This window comes from Miscanthus floridulus, chromosome 2 (assembly GCF_019320115.1).
Source record: "Miscanthus floridulus cultivar M001 chromosome 2, ASM1932011v1, whole genome shotgun sequence".
In the NCBI taxonomy this organism is placed as follows: domain Eukaryota; kingdom Viridiplantae; phylum Streptophyta; class Magnoliopsida; order Poales; family Poaceae; genus Miscanthus; species Miscanthus floridulus.
The window spans coordinates 146,597,496-146,616,183 of record NC_089581.1 but is presented as its reverse complement, the minus strand read 5'-3'; the positions used below and the strand labels follow the sequence as shown (position 1 = coordinate 146,616,183).

The following is an 18,688-nucleotide window of genomic DNA, read 5'->3' as shown; positions in this document are numbered from 1 at the left end:
GCGCTTGCCTTGCCTCCTGCTGGTTTCCAAGGCGCCGGACCGACCGCGCGCGCGGCAGCCGGGACGGCAACGTGGGCAGCCGCACGGCCGCTGGCGCGCGTGGCCTCCGCCGCCGCGGCGTGTACTTGCGTGCCTGGAAAATAGTTCCGGCCTCATCCAAGTCCAGAGAGTAAATGCTGGAGACGGCGACCCAAGCAAAAGTGATACGCGGCACGGAGCAGAATCACAAATTTTAACAGCGGTCTGGGTTGCACATTGCAATATACTTGGCCAATAACTCAAACGTTCGCTGGCAGTGATGCTTCTGCTCATAGAGTTTTCCCATAACGGAGCTGCATATCCACGACTAGAGTCTACAGGCCTCAGCAGTCTGCTTTAGACAAGCTAACAAGTCTGAATGGCTACAGATGCATCCCAGCGGATCAAAATCCCTCGAATTATCTTCGTCAACCTTTTGAGGCAGTGCAGCACGAGTTAAACTCGCTTTCACTATGGTCCTAATTGCTATAAAAAAAAAAGGACGTACCTAGTGCACAGAGCTCCCGCTCTGTGCGGGGTCTAGAGAAGGGTGTCAGTGGCGAGCCTTACCCTCGCCTGTGCAATGCGAGGAGACCGCGACTCGAACCCGGGACCTTCTGGTCACAGGCGGTAAGACTCTACCGCTTGCACCAGGCCCGCCCTTCTTATGGTCCTAATTGCTATATGCCCAAAAAAATGTAGTTATCCAAGCTTTCCAAGCTCCATCTTTTTCTTGATGGCGCGATGACCATGGTAGACGAAAGAATCTATGATGCCAGCAACAGTGAAAATACCTGCCATAAGCCCACAGCGATGGGTTAGAAATTCAGACTCTTGCTTATTATCCATTTTAGATGCACCAAAACATTTTCCTTTTTTTGGAGGAAGCTCAAAATAGTTGCAGGTAGAAGTTTGTGACAGACCTCCAACAATAGCACATATGTTTGTCAGGAAGTGAAGAAGCGATGCATTTTCTTCAGTAAAATCAACCTGTCAAGGAACAGTCAGACAAACTAGTGAATTTTAACAGAGGATGACCAATACCTGTACAGAAGGAGATTTTCGCATGTTATCGAAAAGAGACCAACATGATAAGAAAATTCAAGTGTCACCAATGTTTTAAATAGCGGGCTAAGGTGTTTAGCGGTATATCTCTAAAACAGCTAATAGTGGAGCTATATCGGGCTATAGCGGGATATAGCGGTTAAATTGTACATGAACTCAAATAGCGGCACCCTGCCTCAAAAGGCGGCAGCTATAGCGGGAGATTTAGAGCTATGGTCAATTCGAAGTAATAAATGCAGTGCCTGCTTTACGCTTTTAGAGTAACAGGTTGATTGAATATCAAAAGTTGCATGCTATCAAATGGTCAATGGATGACTCAGGCTGGATAGAAAAGAAATGCTTGCCAACACTTCTGACTATACAGAATGATCACAGGGATATCATTCATCACCTTAATTGGTGAAAATTCGTAGAAGAAGTATACACCAGGTGGAGGCCTAGGATAGCCAATTGCCTCTCTAAAGTGCTCTGTCACAGAAAACTGCAAAAGGAAACAGAGAATTATTCACAAACTTAGGCTTCAGAAGTAGAACTAGGCAAGAAGATCGGGCTATTTACCTGATTTGAGTGAATCTTGCGCCCCCTGATATCTGTGTAGATTGTTGGAACAACCTGTACAAAAGATATAATTAGCAAGTTGAAGCCATGGAAATCTGTATTGATATATTTTCATGTTCGCAGAAGCTTAAACATAAGGAATCATATTAAAGAATATGACTAGTAATTACCAAAAAATTACCTTCACAAAATACTGGTACATCCCCGTTAACCCATTGGAGTTATCCTGTATCCACTCAACTCTGGAACGCTTGGGGAAATTAGACCATGGAAAAGTTGTAGAGCAAAGTGAAATGCAAATTACAATCTGAAGTTTAGTCTAAGTTCCAAAGAATACCCATCAAGAGGATTGACGACACCTGGGAACTCTTCCCCAAAGGACAGCTTGTTTATCTTGTGACTTATCTGTTTCCAGTAAAAAAAAGTGGGGAATGGACAAATATCAGTTTACGGTTATGAGCAATATGGTAAGTGCTCCGACAAGGATAAAGAGAATTTAATTTAGCTCTACTTGCATTGTAAGTTTCTGGTTGGATGTTCAACAGATCTTGCAGGAAGTTGAATGACTGGTCCAAGCTTTTCCCAGGGGCAAAGTGAAAGTTGCCAGCTACTTTATTCACATTTACAAATCCATGGATGGTACAACCTTCCCCTTTTTCATCTTTTAACCTTTGTACATAGCCCTCTCTCTTGCACTGGAATTTTGAGTATACTTGATCAAGCAAAACATAAGAACAAAGCAAAACTAAAGAACCAAAACCTTCTACATGAATTAGTTGCATGCAGCACAAAACATTAGTGGAGTAATAGGAGGCGACATGCAGTCATGCACAAACAAATTAAGGTGGCTTACAAATAGCTTTCAAGTTTAAAGAAATGGACATCAAGTACATGTTAAAAAAAAGGTGTCCAGTCATTAGCCAATAAGGATACGAATCATAATTCCTATTATTCAGTATCCTTGCCCATAGTACAAACATATAATGACTATGTCACCAGGAGGTGGTTGCCTCACAATAATTTGTTAGATGATATAGAAACACTCCTCTTAATGAAATACGTGCCCAAACATGTTAAAAAAAAAGGCGTACCCAGTGCAGAGAGCTCCCGCTCTGTGCGGGGTCTGGGGAAGGGTGTCCGTGGCAAGCCTTACCCTCACCTGTGCAATGCGAGGAGACCGCGACTCAAATCCGGGACCTTCCGGTCACAGGCGGTAAGACTCTACCGCTTGCACCAGGCCCGCCCTTCGTGCCCAAACACGTTCTCGGAAAAAAAAAATGATAAAGAAACACAAACCTATATAGCATAAATTAGTGAAAGCATAAGTCAGCTCAAGCTCTAACACACAAAACCTATTGAATATTTCTAATCATGGTAGAAACTATCTATTTAGCAAAAAATAGCGCTCCCTATGTACCAGAACTAAGGACCTGAGGACAAATCATGCATCACAAACTCACGATAGATGCTACATATATGGGTTATGTTAAGAGTTGGACTCATTTCAATGAACATGATTTTGCTACACTCAAAGACTAGCCAAAATTAATAGAGCACACAATACCTTACCTGATCAATTAATTCTACGTTGTTGATAGCCCACCCTTTCTTCCGGTACGCATCACGAACTTCTTCACAGGAGTTGCAACACTGATCATCCGTCTGGTGATGTTGCAGGCACGAATATTAGGGCTTATTAGATAATGCAATAAAATTCTTAAGGAGAAATCTAGTGGTGTTTACTGATAACAGAGAAACCATGGGACAAATATGATCAGTGTGAAAACATTGCATGTACAAGTAACATCAATGTAACAATGTCAGAGATGTATACCTCCTCAGCACCATAACAAGATCCGCAGTAAACCTCGTTGTGGTCAAGCCTACCGCCATGCTTCTGTAACGGTCTTTCAATCTATACAAGATAAACCAGGATGCAGAGAGGGAATTAGTTCAAGGAAAAACAACTTCCTGCAATAGAAATATGTCGTTATTCCACATTTGACAATTAGTCAAGGAAGATGGCTGCCTCTTAATGACACCACCAAGCTTGAAATCGCTATTATACAAATTGGTCCATGTCATCTTTACAGTGGTCTCCAACATGTAATATGAAATTATGACCACAGTTTAAGGCTTTAAGCAGGTCAGTCCACGAGTCAGATCAATATTTCTTTATTAAATATAATAGTTTAATGTATTTACATCATTGTTAGCTCTATTTCTTATATAAAGAAGACTGTCATCGGGACATACCAAAAAATTTATCAGAAGGTAAAAGAAAATATCAAAATAACAATAACTAACATGGTATCTCTAGGTACCTCCATTGGTCGAGGTCGAGTTTTTGTGTTTCCAGGGAGGAGTGCAAGTGTGTGAGGTGGGTGTGAGTTGTATGGGTTTCTTCACCCTTTTCCTTCTTAATATAATGATACACGACTCCCTTGTGTGTTCAAGAAAAAAAAATCTCTAGGTACCTCTACTCAGTCATAAAAAAGCTTATTCGAAAAAAAAAAAGTCATACAAAAGCTCACTGAAGAGATATTGAAATATATGGACATTGCTAACATTATTAATAAACAAAACAAGTATAAATAAAAACACTTCTATGCATCATACCAGCAATCAAAAGGTACGGGTAAAAGAGAGTAATTCTGCGCAAATAAAAATCCATGGATGTTGCTACAAAGAGGGAACAAAAAACTGTACACAGTCACTTCATCTTTGTTTCATCTGCTGCATATTGGGACAACAGCGGCACAGCCGACAACACAGATGATTGAATTAGTGATAACCAGAAAGAGGGGGGGGGGGGGGGGGGGGGGGGGGGGGGGGGGTACCCTGGGCTAACAGGGAAGTTGTTGATGACACCAAGTTTGCATGTTCGTGCTAGAAACATGGTTTTCTTTCAGTTTTCACTGCAAAAAATGGATCGCCTCACTTAACCCATACCGCTCAATGGTATCTAAAAGACAAAAAAACCAGCTCATCTGATTTTCCAGATCATTAAGCAGTCTCTGAGATAAGTAGCTAAAGTGATAAGTTCTGGATTTTTTACAATTGAAAAAACCAGTCTGGCCCCATTTTTTAGACCATGATATGATCAACCTATGCAGGGGCAAACCAGGGAAACTCCGGCCTATGCAGCCGTCTCAGTGCTAGCTGCCCATGTTCTACACTTCTACTTCTATGAGACTGTCACTAGTCACTACAAGACCCCATGGTGCATCAACTTTGATCCAGGCTGGGCCTCGGTGAGGTGCAGCCCTTAGGCAGTCTGTTGTGCTGTGTTGTGTACCAGAACAAAGCGGATATTGCGCTCAGGGGGGCTGGCGCCCTCCTTATCTGGACCATTCATTTCGGTTGCTGCATCGGAGATGGAGACCAACGGCAACTGATGTTTCAGCTGCCCAGTAAAAACTTCAGACAGGCAGCTCAATGCTTTCTAGGGATGCAGAATAAACTGTCTACTCAATGGTCTACACTATTGCAGCATAAGTTTTCAGTTTTATATACAGCATGACTTCCATTTTTATCTGGTGAATGTTCCACCTTCTATAAGTTGCAAACCTCAATGGCCTATACTATTGCAGCATAAGTTTTCAGTTTTATATACACAAAGGCTTCCATTTTTATCTGATAAATGTTCCATCTTCTATAAGTTGCAAACATAAACGAACACCCAAACTAATGCAGGCATGTTTGAAGACCGTTTCAAGAGTCCGATATGGATATGGAAGTTTCAGAGCTAAATGTCATCACCGGTTTCCCATAAATTTGTGAGATACATGTCCATAAAATGGGAACCATGAAGAATAGAATTGCCGTAAAACCATCGCAGGTACTGAACATAAGGAAAGCTCTGGTTCCCATCAGAAATTGCATTCCAATAAAGAACGCTATCATGAAACCTTAGCAAATCTGTAGAATCCATCTGAGGCGGCTTTCCAACAAAATCAGGTATGCATTCTAGTGGGTGGTAGGAGATTTAACCTTTGCGCAGTAGAAAAATTTCACCTTAGCACTGTGAAGCCAACTTCCGTTAGACAATCACAGGAAATGGTCCAGATAAGGAGGGCGCCAGCCCACCTGGACGCCTATTATTTTTGTGTGCCAGAATTATGGTTCAGGCACTCTGTTCATGCATGCAAACAGTAGCTATCATCTTCTAATGGCTCCAATGTGAAATTTCTGTGAAGCTGTAAGCTCTATGCGCTGTGCATAAGTTCAGCACTTCAGCATGAACAGACCCTGATAGTCTAAAACATGACCAATAAAATACGCCCAAATGGCTATATTCCAGAGTAAGAAAAAACATGGCATTTGCTAAAAGCAAGTCCAATTTGGTAAACATCATGGCAAAACCAGGACAACTTCACTCATATGCCAGTTTAAGTTAGAAGTGGAACGATATACCTTAGGGGCACCAACTCTATCTTTTCTTGATTCAATTACATTACCAAGATGGTCAATTCTTTTCTTTGTTATGTCGTGTCGCTGCAAAATGGATGCTTAGCCGATCAGGAAACCTTTTATGCAGTAGAGCTTGGGAAACAACTTACAAGACGTAAAACAGAGAACAAAAGAGAAAAGTGGCAGAAATTGTTGCACATACTATATCATAATGTTGCTCTCCACTGACATCCATTGTATCAACAGCAACTAGAGAACAAGGAAGGGCTGGGAACGTAACATCAAACTGCAAAAGCGATTATGTACATTAACGATCCAAAAGAAAAGCAGCATCTTCACATACAGAAAAAATGGCATATTCTGGACCTGGGCCTCGCCAAATTAGTAATTTCTGAATATTCTCAGCTAGCTGCTTGCTAATTGTTCTTTCATATTTGACTGTATAAACACTACAAATAGCTTGTTCACTACCTGCCAAGTTCTAATGCGCCAAGAACATAACATGAAGACAATCTGAGGTCAAATCTTTAAGCAAAAGAAAAATACAAATTTTACACAGCTAATAGACCATAGACTAAGTTGAAGTGGATGAAACATGGCAAAGAACATAAGTTTCGATAGCCTGCTTTCTAAATATGGTAAGAGCTGCTAGAAATTACAAGTCATTTAGAAGGTTTGCAATGGGGAAATAGCATTGGGACTAACATTGATATGTAGTCTTTCCCCTCTTGAGGTATCAACAGTGAGCTTACTTTCCGTAGCAGAATATAGATAAAGACCTACAGGAAAGTTATCAGAATATTAGGTTGACATACAGTCAATAAACTATTATTATCTAGATAAAGAGGCATGGAGCAAGCTATATTGTGAGAAGAGGTACTTGCAGCATCTAACAAGTTAAACTGTTCTTTGTGATTTTAGCATGAAAAAAAAATAGCAAGTATCAGTTATAGCCCATAGTATGGGTAAAGGTTATCACACGTAGCACCATATAGCAACCATACTTGAAAAAATAAAGAGAACAGAAATTTAGCATCAAACACAAACACCAAAATGATGGAGCAATTCCAAAAACTAGATGGAACCTAGTTGGGGAAGTTAAACAGAAAACTAACTCATTGCAAGTGGTCACACAAGTCACACAAAAAAAAGGTACAAAACCAATTCCTATCCAGTCTTCTGATGACACCAACTAGGATACAACATCAACAAAACCATCACGAGATAACACACGTTGCTGCAAATTAATATATGTACTGCAATTTTACACTGCTTATCAGCCATGCTACGGTGTTTTTCTCTGACAACGAAACAGCAGCCGCAAAAACCATCAGCCGAACAGGAATCCCAGGCCTGGGTAACTGCCGTACTCGAATTCTGGTGCATGTTAACCAGGCCGCGAGTTTTAACAAACTATTACTTCCAATTCACACCATAGTATGAAAACACGCACAATTCATTCCACAACAATCTACTCACGTTCCGCACCGAACCAAAAAAAAAAAGGCACCAGATGGTACGGCGAGATCAAGCTCTGCCGCAGCTAGGCAAGCGAAATCGAGGGGTAAATCCGAGATGAAGAGGGGGATGATACATACGGATCTCGGAGAAGAAGAGCAGGAGGATGGCGAGGGAGGAGAGGATGGTGATGAGGCCGCCGGAGAGGGTGCGGCTGTAGAAGTCCTCGTTCACTTTCGGGTAGGCATCCAGGTTCCGCAGCTTGCTCCAGAGCTCCATCACTTCAGCTCACCGCCGGCGAGACCGCCGGAGCCCTGGGACGAGGAGGAGATCTACGGCGTGGCCGTGGGCCGTGGCCGCCGCGAGAAATGGGAAGGGTATATCTGGACTTTGTCGGAGCGAAGTGGACTAATCGGCGATTTTGTTTGGGTCCGCCATCCGTGTTGGGCTGTATGGCCCACTAGAAGGTGTAATGGGACAAGAGGGAAGAATTGCTCCCAATCTAGGTTTTTTTTTAAGAATAGAAAAAATCCATCTCAAGACTTCTCAGTCCCATCTCCCAATCTTTTGGCACTTAGAAAAAATTATCGAACACGCGCATAGGAAAGAATAAAGAGTATAAAAGAGTTTTGCAAGGGTTTAAGAGGTACGGGGTTTCGTATGGATGTTGTAAAAGTAGAACGGGATGTTGCATATGTTTCAATGATTTACACTTATGTTGCGAATGTTTGTTTCCAATGTTTCATATGTTTTTTCAGACATATGTTGCAAATGTGTTTATCTAGATGTTGCATATGTTTTACACATATGTTGCAAGTGTTTTATGTGGATGTTGCGTATGTGTTGCAATGGTTTTCAATTGTTTCATGTGTTTGTTGTAAGGTTTTCAGATACATGTTTCAAATGTTTCATCTGTCTTCACACGTATGTTGCAAGTGTTGTATTTGGATGTCTCAAAAGTAGATTGGGTGTTGTATCTCCCTCCTCGCCTTCTGCAGCCTTGCATCCTTCTTAGACTGGGGAGGGGCCGCGCCGGGGGATGACGGCGGAACATGAGCGCACGCTCTCCCCTTCCGTTACGGGCATGTAGCACTTCGGTTTATTTTTTCTGTTACACAGGGATGCGTAGATGGGATGCTCCTGTTGATGGGCCTAGGACTAGGAGCTAGGCCACGGTTCGGTTGGCTAGGACTGGGAGTTGCGTCCCGACGCACTGCTGGCGCCAGACGTCCGGGTGCTAGTACCTCCGATTAGCTAAAACGTTTTTTTCCTTTTCTCGAACGACGAACATGAGCCATTGGATGATGATCTAACGGCTAAAGATCATGGTGCACTGTTTGTCTTCCGCAGCTCACCACTTCATAGCCTGACCCGCTACCAACCTCACCCGCCGCCCCGGCCAGTGGCTCCCGCTCCGCCGGCCGTGCCGCCCACCAACCATCACAGTTGCGCCCGACCCCGCCCTCCCCTAATCCCAATCCCATGACCACGCCATCGAGCCCTCGCCCTCGCGCGCCAGCACTTACCATCTGGGTGTCCTACCCCGCCCTCTCACGACTCCCTGCCACCTCGCTCGCCACCGCCGTCTGTTCACCCGGCCACCCCCGGACCCCTCCCTTCTAAGGTCGCTGGAGATCCTGGAAAATCAAAACTCTAACCCTGCCATCGCCGCCTCGTCCATCCACTACCGCACCGAAGAGTAGGAAGACACATGTAGGAAGAGGGAATGAGTCACTTGAAAGTCGCCTATAATTTCAGCCAACTGGAATGTAGGACGTGTGAGGAAATATCCACCGCCAGATTTGGGGCATATTAAAACCAAGACTACTATGGACTAATGAAAGGAAATATCTTCATTCAAATGAGATGTTTTTTATAGGATTGGAGAGTAGAATGAATGTAGTGGGTTCCGAAATTATAATTGATTGTGTTTTACCATCGGGTTAGTAACTCGGTGACTCGGGGTGTTGGGGTTGGGCTGAACCGAGCCCAGCAACGGGGTTTTGTTGCTACTTATTATGAGGAACTTATATATGCATACAGAAGGATCAAGAACACAATCCTCCTTCTCAAAAGAATTAAGACACCTTTGCAGTTACGATAATGATACTGTGTGGGCGTCCGTCCTGTCCGGACGGACCCGCACACGGAACACAAACCTCACTTCTCCGCACCTTCCTGAACCAAACCACGCAGCGCGTTCCACACCCCCGTCGCCTTCGGCCCTTCGCCCTCGCCTTGACTCAGAGAACTCCCCTCCGTCTCAGCTCACTAGTCACAACAACAGCCGCCCCTTCCAGCCTCCATCGGCTAGCGCTCGCCGCCCCCTTCCTTCGCACCTCGCCACCGGCCACTGCTGCACCGGTCACCCCCTTCATTCACAGCTCCATCGCATCGCACCCACTTGGCCTCAACCGGCTAGTTCCGCATCGCGCCTCCACCAAATGGGCGCCTCGGGCCACGACCTCCACCGGAGACGAGGACGACGGCGGTGGCTCCAACGAGGTAGGTCGGTCCTTCTCTAGATCTGAGCCCTCCTCCTCCTCCTTCTCTGGATCTGAGCCCTCCTCCTCCTCTTCTGGATTTGAGGGACGTGGCGGTGGCTAGGGTTCCGGCAAGCTCTGGGGTTCTATTCCCTCCTCCCCCCCCCCCCTCGGCGAGCTCGAAGGTGATGGGCCAGGGGTTGTTTTGCATGTGTTCCTCCCGTGTTGCAATGGGATTTTTGGGTCGTTGCAACAGATGATTTTCGAATGTTGCAATGGGATTTTTGGGTCTTTGCAACATATATTTTTGCGATGTTGCGGTACTACTACTTGAGATGTTGCAGTACATAATTTTCGATGTTGCACCACATAATTTTCGATGTTGCACTACATATTTTTTCAATGTTGCAGTACATATTTTTTCGATGTTGCAGTAAATATTTTTTGATGTTGCAGTACATATTTTTTGTTGTTGCAGTACATTTTTTTTATGTTGCACCGCATGTTTTCAATGTTGCACTACATATTTTTGCGATGTTGCAGTGTTTATATCTCGATGTTGTAGTACATAGTTTTTTCATATATGTTGCAATGTTGCACTTGAAGTGTTTCATGCCCTTTTGAGATGGGAGCGTGGTGGGGGAACGATGTGCGTTGGGGAACTGGGGATAGGGGCGCGGTGGGGAACAGAGGACAGGGCGAGTTCCATTACGCGGGGGCGGGCGGGCTTTGGGAAGGGACCGCCGTCTGGACGCACTTGCACGCCGGACGTCCGGGCGCTAGAATCGTCGTTGCGGTTATGCTTCAAACAGACTCCATTAGTCCATTCCAACTTCAAATCCAAAAGCATCCATAGCAGCAGCACCACCATGAGAGCCAGCGCTTCACTCTCCCAACTCCACAGCTTCCACAAACCAAATAGGCCCTGACGCATGTCTACTTATTATTACAGTTCAAGTTTTGATGCTGCTCTATGTCGTCTCTCTATTTATAATCACAACTCATCACCTCCCTATTTATGTAATTATAATTACAGCAGTCCAAAAACCCATTATAATGGTTTGTTTGGATGCACTCATATCTAACTCAATTCACGTGGGTTAAAGTGGATTGTGTAGAAATTATACTAAATTTCACACTAATCCACTGTAACACATATATATTAAGATGGATACGGGTACATCTAAACAAGACCTAAAGCTCGTTGTAAGCTCTGCATAGATGAGAATAGTGAAGAAGAAAAAACTCATGTATTGATATAACCTCAGGATGAATGTACATCTTATATCCCCGCAACTTCGACTTCAATTATCACCACCTCACTTTACAACCGCAATTGAGCCGTATATTTTAGCATGTACTCTACACTCTACAATTTTGTTCCTAGGCTTATCTTGCAACTTAAAAAATGGTAAAAGTAATTTATGCCTATTAGACGGCATCTCTACATGACTAGTTATGTTCTGTGCCAGAAATTAAATCCGCTGGTCTGCCTGTGCCTTCTCATACCTCTCCTTCGCCTTATTAATATCCTCTTTGAGCTCCATGTATTTCTGCAATGAAATATTAGAGAACATTTCAAGCTTCCCTAGAAATATCTCCAAACTTGATTGTAAATCCATAGGGGGGTCACTTCTTTGTACTTCCCCCATCTCCCCGTTTGATCTTCCACTATGGGACAACGATAAGAATCGCTTTGAACCACCCCATTGCTTCTCCTGATGTGGCACATAACGGTTTATATGAGCAGCAAGGTCTTTAACAGCATCCTCCAAATCCGTTGGTAAATCATCCAACAAATTTATCCAGCTCTCACAGGTTTTAAATATGGGCGCAACAGCATACTTTGTTATTGGATCAGCTTCGACCTTCTTTTTCCTGGAACTCTTCCTCTTCTTTTGTAGTGACTTCACACACTTGAGTAGCCATGAATTTAGGCTCTGCAAATATGCTTTGTGGGATGCTATCCATTTCTGAAAGTTTGAACATAATGTGTTCAGCTCAACCTGAAGGAGTAGAGTTGCTTGGAACTGTGATTCTGACCGAATTGAAGCCTTCAAGTTGCCAGTGTTGGATACTAGTTTAATGATATCATGTTGATGCCGGTGACACTCAAGCATTGTTGCCCACATGCGAGTCAAACTGCAAATACAACAAATATTGTATTTGTTCAATACAGATATCACAAAAAAGATTATGAAAAGTGCATTGCCAGAGTGCACAGCAAATAACCAGAGTTTTGTTACATCCTACGGCAGAGTAATTTTTTTTTTTGAAACAAACGGCAGGAGCTCTGCCTTTCAATTAAGACGAAAAAGAAGTTACATGTATACAGTACCCGCGGTGCTACAGGACGCGCGGGTACTGTTTGCGCCGGCTGTTATGCGACGGCTGGGGCTGCGAGGGAGAGAAGAGGCCGGCCGGGGGCCTTTGCCCACGGCCGAGGAAGAGGGAACGGATTTCCTTCTTAATTCTTGCTTGATTAGATTGATACATCCCCTCTCCTTATATAGAGAGGTTTACTTAACTCCCAAGGAAGGCTTACTTGATCCCTAAGTAAGCGACCCTTATCTCTAATTAACCCTAACACTAATGGGCTATACAGCCAGCCCAGGCCCAATAGGCTCCTGACGTACTCTAACAACAAGAAAGGGTAGCCAAACTGTAACAACAAGAAAGGGTAGCCAAACTGTGATGCCTACAACAGGACACCTGAAAGGCAAACCCACCCTCGCGACGGGGCAAAGCACAAAACTACCATGAGTCATCGTTGCCGAGCATGGTTGCATAGCATCCAACAGCTCCGATTTCCCATGGCAGACCCAGACGAACCACCCTAACGATGCCAGGCAGACGGGCCAGAAGCAAGAGTCCGCTACATCCTATGACAGAGTTCATAAGCTAAAAGAAATTTTGGCATTGCTGCATCATAAACAGAAAGTAATTAACAATCAACCATGTAATTCCATAACTAGTAAAGATAGGACAATGACATCAGGACCTGGCCAGACTGGCAAAGTTCATCCAGGCCTTAGTTACTTATATGATTTATTATGGTGAGACCTGAAAAACACCAGGACCAGGCCAGAGCTGGGCCCAGTTTCATTCAGGCTACCTAATGAGGCTTCCCATTTATTTGATGATCCCATGTTAGCATAAGTGCCTTAATCAGTTCGAAACAAACCACAATCCTGCCTGGGCCAAAACCATATTCAGGACTACATTAAAATGCCAATTGGATTGAACTGAAGGGATAAATATACCTTCCAATTAATTCCTCTAGCTGTGGTTGAAGCTCTTTGTCCCTTAGATCCTCTATGTTCTTTGAAATCATGTCGATTCTCTGAATGGCCACTAAAATTCTGGAGTGCAAATCCTTCACAACAGCACGGGTTTTGTCGATACTCATTTGGCTTTCTCCTCTTGATTCCTGGTGTCTTAGCTGCCTACATTTATCATCATATTGCCTGCAAACTGCACTGCTTGCCTGAAGGAATAGGAATGGAGGAAAAAAACTGTGAAATCAACATATTTTTCCCATGTACAACAAACGGTATATGGTTCCACAAGGTACATCAATTATATTATTGTAACAGGATAAAATTAAGTTAAACGTTTGTTTAAGCATTTCACTATAGGATAAATGGGTAATACCCCCCTTCCCCAGACCCCGCACAGAGCGGGAGCTCTTTGCACTGGGTACGCCCTTTATAAATGGGTAATACCCACTATATAGTCATGTGAAGTTACAGCGCAACCGCAGCCCTCTACGCAACCATATCATAGTGTGGCAGAACCTCAGTACAAATACATTTTGGGTTTTAGTATGATCTATTCGTTCCATCTTCTAGTCATCTTTGATATGGAATTTTTACAAGAATTGATATCAGAGCAGAAAAAAAAATGCTTTGCAAGATAAGCTAATATTCTTCAGAGTTGCATAATTTCATAAATGAAGCAAGCCAATCCTGCTATATATCCTCACACAGGATAGAAGTCATAAAACAGGTAACAGAAAAAAAGAGAATTTTACCTTGACTTCATCATAAAGCTTTCTCTCCCATGCATACAGCCTGTCCAGTGTGGAGGCATGACTGCCAGAATTCATGTATACACCACCAAAGATATTTCCAGTGAGACCATCAGTGTCTTCCTTTGATGTTGTCCCAAGAGGATTTCTGGATGATGAAGAAAGTGAAGACATTGATCTATGCCAGGTAAGGTACTGCACTTCAGCCTGAGGAGGAGCTGCATCACAGCATGAGATATTTTTAAGTCATGGTGGACGATAATAAAAGCGCTACTAAGCCTGATCGGTACCGATTGCTGAGGCTGCAGTTGCCGCAAGTCTCTGCTACAGTAACACAACAGCTGCAGCCGCAACAATGACTACCAAGCATCTCAACTACTCATGGCGAAAGGTATAGGCTAACACACTACCTCCAAATTTGCATTAGCTACTTAGCTATTTCAACTTCAACCATACTATACTACAGTACAAAAAGTGACCACACAGCAATGAGAATACTAGTGTCATTTCCAAAACTGCTTCCAACATCTAATTATATGATACAACTACACAACTAACATATTATTACAATCCATGGCCAAAGTTATATTCTCCATAAGTACCAAAAATAAGTGGAACTAAACAAAAATAGCATAGGATCAGACTAACAATACATTGTGCTACAATCATTTATAGGAACTTTGTGTCGTCTGAGGGGAAAAGGAACAAAATGTAGTAGTTACAAGTTAAAGAGTAAAATAACTTACGTTGAGGAACAGGGACTTCCTCTCTGCAACAAGCAAATAATGTTGCAAAAAAACCTGATGCTGTTGATCCTGGCGCTGCACCAAAGTATAAAGATAACTCCAATAGTAAGTACAATAGAATATATCTATAGATGGAGTGACAAAAAATAATGGCCGCTAGATGAAGCTACAGCAATGCTAACAAATAAACAGGGAAATTTCATATCATGATGTGTACGCAGCCCAAAACCTTTCTACTTTCCATCTTTCTTTTTGAAGAAAAACTCCAATGTGTGAGTTATGGAACAGTAATGTAAATCTACTAAAATATAACCTTTTTCTTCTGGTAGTAAAGGCCGGAAATTGACTTTGTCTGCTTCAAGCATCCTTGGGACTTCTTTTCCAGAATCAGATGCCTTGATAAATAAGACCTCAATCTCCTTCATGCATGAGTTTAAGTCCCTCGCCACATTCTTTACGTCACGTAAAGGTTCCTTGAATTTCCCGTTCACTGGAAACGCAGCAGTTGAAGTTGAGGTTTCTTTCAGAGGACTTGTAACAGGGGTTTCGTCACTTTCATACATGCTAATGTCCAGTACCCTCGTGTCATCTTTTGGTTTTTCAGCATGAGAATCAACTCCTGTGTGAGCTTTTATTTTTTCAGTCTGAGCATCGATTGCCATGTTATCTTTTGGTCTTTCAGTCTGAGGATCAACTGCTGGGTCATCTTTTGGTCTTTCAGCCTGAGAATCAATTGTCTCTGAAGCTAAGTCATCTATAGGAAGCGGTGCGGGTGACTGACCTGTTGCAATATGTGCAACAGGCGTATCATTGCGATTCTTGAACATCCGCACTAAAGATTCAGATGTTGGATTGTCAAAATCATCTTCTGACAATGCAAGATCATCCTCTCCACCACTCATAGGAGGTTTCTCAACATCTTTGAGACCTTGAGGTTTCTCCTCTCCTAGGCGCCGCTTTAGATAATCAGGATAAGCAGGAGACTTCTCCAGTTCCTCCTCAAGCTCTGGGATTCCCTCTTTCTCCCGAAGACGCCTGATATCATCATCATTCTCAAAGTCATGACCAAGTTCCTTGTCATCATGGAATGAGATCTGACTCTCAACAGGTTGGAAAAGGCCAAAGTAGTCCCATGGTGGTGTTCCAGGAGGAGCTTCAAATGTTGAACTATCATCCAGGTCATGGATAGCTTGTCCACGCACAGGGGATGATGTTTGCAGAGTTGCGGTTACAGGTTCAAGCACCTTCTCCTTAACAGTTGTCACTGAATTACCCCCAGCTTTCATATGATTGACATGGAAACGTCCTGAAGATAATGGTGAGGGAACTGGAGAGAAAGAGTCACTAGCATGATGTGAAAGGGATGGAGATAGGTTCGTAGATTTCTGCATGATGGTAGGAGGCTCTGGAGTGGCAGATGTTGATGTGAACAGTGAGGAATCTGTTGGTACTTCAGGCTCTATGAATTTTCTGAGAGCAAATCCTGTGTGCCTGAGTGACTGAATATAAGCAAAATGAGCAGCTGCAAAAGCACATCTTCCGTCAAGAGCTTCTCTAACAAATCGCTTTCTTTCCTGGCACAAGACAAGAGCCTTGTCATCTTCGTTTTTTGATCGTGAACCCATTATAAAAATGCACCAGCCTCAATTACGAACAAAAGCCAAAGGTGCATGCAAAGTCATGCTATGCACTGCAGATCAATGCTAGTGTTGAGGGAAGCTGTTCCGTAGGGAAGACGCCAAAGTGGTATCAACTTTGTGCCTGCAATCAAGTATTCAAGAATTTTGCTATCAGATAATATCCCAGAGTTCAGTGAAGCTGGCATGAAAGAAAATTAAGTTGATGTTTCATCAGCAACTCTGTATACCCACTGGAGTCCATTTAGCATGTGGTAAAAATTAGCTTCCATGTGTAGTGCACAAACTGATCACATCAATTTTTAAAAAAGAAAACACTATAATCTGCAGCAGAAAAAAAGGAAGTGCAATGGCAAAGAGTGGAAGAGCCATTACCATATCAAAAGTATCCTGCACAGCTCAGATCATAAATTCTAGGTTCCACAATGGCTACTGGCTTATAATGCACCCATGCTTAAAAAGAAATTTTGGAAGGTGAAACCCAAGCAACGGAAAACCGCTTTTCAGACCATACCATATGTAACGGAAAATTGACTAAATAGGCAGCTACTGAAAACAAATCAAACCAAACAACTAGATGTTCCATTTATGGAAATTTCTTTTTTTTCCTCTAGAATCCTCAAGGACAATTATATCGGCACATAGACAGAATAACTTCCTTAAGTTATCGCAAACTTGAAACGCAATCCACGGAGAACCAAAAGCTAATATACGACAATAATCCAATCCACCACACAAATCTATGGTACGCCAAGTGTACACACTCCAATCTCGGCATGCCACTAATAGCACCGCGCTTTGTCGTACTCGGGAATCTTTAATGTGTCATCCGAATCCTTCGGTAGCAACGGCCGAATCTGAACCGAGATAATTCTAGGCATGTCAATTCTCCGACAAGCGTTGCAGAAACCAACCGCCAGAGATTCGGACAGCACAAGCTGGAACCAGACCAAGGGCGGTGCCGGTGATTAGGTACATGCCTAGAACCATAGCTGCGGGTGCTCTATCAGCCATCGAAATGGTGAGCAAAAGTAAAACTGATTCAGTGACCGCAGTGCCCACCACACAATTACGCAAATTCCTCGCACACGGAACGAATCATCCACCCCACTCTCCATTGATACCCTAACAGAACGTCCGGCTCGTACCCCTGACTGGACTCCTTAGTACTAACCAGTACCAAAATCAGAAAACGAAGAACTAAGCCATCAACGCATACTACCAGCACAAACGGAAAGCTGAAAGATCCGACCAACATGAACCCAACTCGTGCCCCCAAATCGCCCGCCTCCGCGCACCACAATTCGCCTAGAAACGCAGAACAACCGCCCAACGACATCAATCCTTGGAGAGTCCGAGAGAGAATCATCACCTCGCTGGACCCGCGGCTCTAGGGCTTGACGCGGGAGTCCGAGTGTACTCGGCGCGGGATTCCGGCGTCTGGGCTGACGAGGATCGCTGCCGGCCGGCCGTCTCGTGGAGGAGGGGTGGCGACCGAAGAGGGAAGGAGAGAAGAGTTGCCTGTAGGGAGGAGAAGCTTCGAAGACGGTGGTGGGCACTGCTGGGCAGGGTGCGGTGCCGACTGACGACGATGATGATGATGGCTGCGAACACCAGCGGAAGGATGCAGATGGATGGACTGGAACGGATGCGTGTGGGCGTGTGGGCGTGGGGATTCGTGTCGCTGCAGTGCAGCCGAGCCAGGTTGGAGATACGGTCACTGCCCCGCGGGTCCCACCGTCCAGTCCACAGGGTGTCCTGTTGGCGTGTCTTCGTCTCTTCCCCGTTCTTCTCGCGTGTTTTCTTCTGGGTGTGGGCTGCCATTTGCGCCCCACCAGCACTTGGGGGGACTATGGGGCTCGCGTGATCTCTCTGGCTCGTCACGTTTCAGATTTGTTGGGGTCGGCGCGTGTGCCTCGGCAGCGAGCGTCCCGTTCGTTTGGCTTATAAACCATACTTTTTTAGCTAATAAATAGTATTTTTTTTCCCATGAAATCGCCTTTGAGATCTCGGCGGTGACTGTGCGCCGCCGTGCGCGGTTCACGTACCGTTGCCGGGTCGACGGACTCATCCCACTTGTGTACGTACGGCGGGTACGCGTCACTCGGTTAAACAAAGTGCACCGATCTTCGTCGGGTTACGGTATCCACCGATGCCGACTCTGCTGTAGTGCAACAGTGAGAGCACCGACTCACATGGGGATGGGCTGCGTCACGTGTGCGCGCTCGTGGTAAAGCGAACAAATATATGGCGGTTGGTGTGTTCGCCTACGTGGATTCT

At 44.2% G+C, this 18,688-nt stretch overlaps 2 protein-coding genes across 3 annotated transcripts; both read right to left on the bottom strand.

The window, feature by feature from the left end:
* Positions 1 to 226: 226 nt before the first annotated feature.
* On the bottom strand, positions 227 to 7,922 carry LOC136532252 (uncharacterized). 2 transcript variants are annotated; one of them, XM_066524855.1, is made up of 13 exons: positions 7,653 to 7,920; positions 6,760 to 6,833; positions 6,257 to 6,340; positions 6,058 to 6,138; positions 3,476 to 3,556; positions 3,211 to 3,303; positions 2,157 to 2,336; positions 1,979 to 2,046; positions 1,823 to 1,883; positions 1,642 to 1,695; positions 1,475 to 1,564; positions 942 to 1,008; positions 227 to 812 (listed from the first exon to the last, which is right to left on the bottom strand). In XM_066524855.1, exons 1-13 carry the CDS (start codon positions 7,789 to 7,791, stop codon positions 721 to 723), a joined length of 1,164 nt encoding a protein of 387 aa, XP_066380952.1. In that variant the 5' UTR covers positions 7,792 to 7,920; the 3' UTR covers positions 227 to 720. The 2 variants fall into 2 exon arrangements, with proteins under 2 accessions (XP_066380952.1, XP_066380960.1); XM_066524863.1 differs by lacking the exon at positions 2,157 to 2,336 and having other exon boundaries at positions 7,653 to 7,922.
* Positions 7,923 to 11,232: 3,310 nt separating this feature from the next.
* LOC136540005 (protein ROLLING AND ERECT LEAF 2-like) lies at positions 11,233 to 18,066 on the bottom strand. Its single transcript, XM_066531993.1, has 6 exons — positions 17,781 to 18,066; positions 15,085 to 16,532; positions 14,772 to 14,846; positions 14,029 to 14,243; positions 13,259 to 13,482; positions 11,233 to 12,137 (listed from the first exon to the last, which is right to left on the bottom strand). Exons 2-6 carry the CDS (start codon positions 16,394 to 16,396, stop codon positions 11,471 to 11,473), a joined length of 2,493 nt encoding a protein of 830 aa, XP_066388090.1. The 5' UTR covers positions 16,397 to 16,532; positions 17,781 to 18,066; the 3' UTR covers positions 11,233 to 11,470.
* Between the last annotated feature and the right edge of the window lie 622 nt (positions 18,067 to 18,688).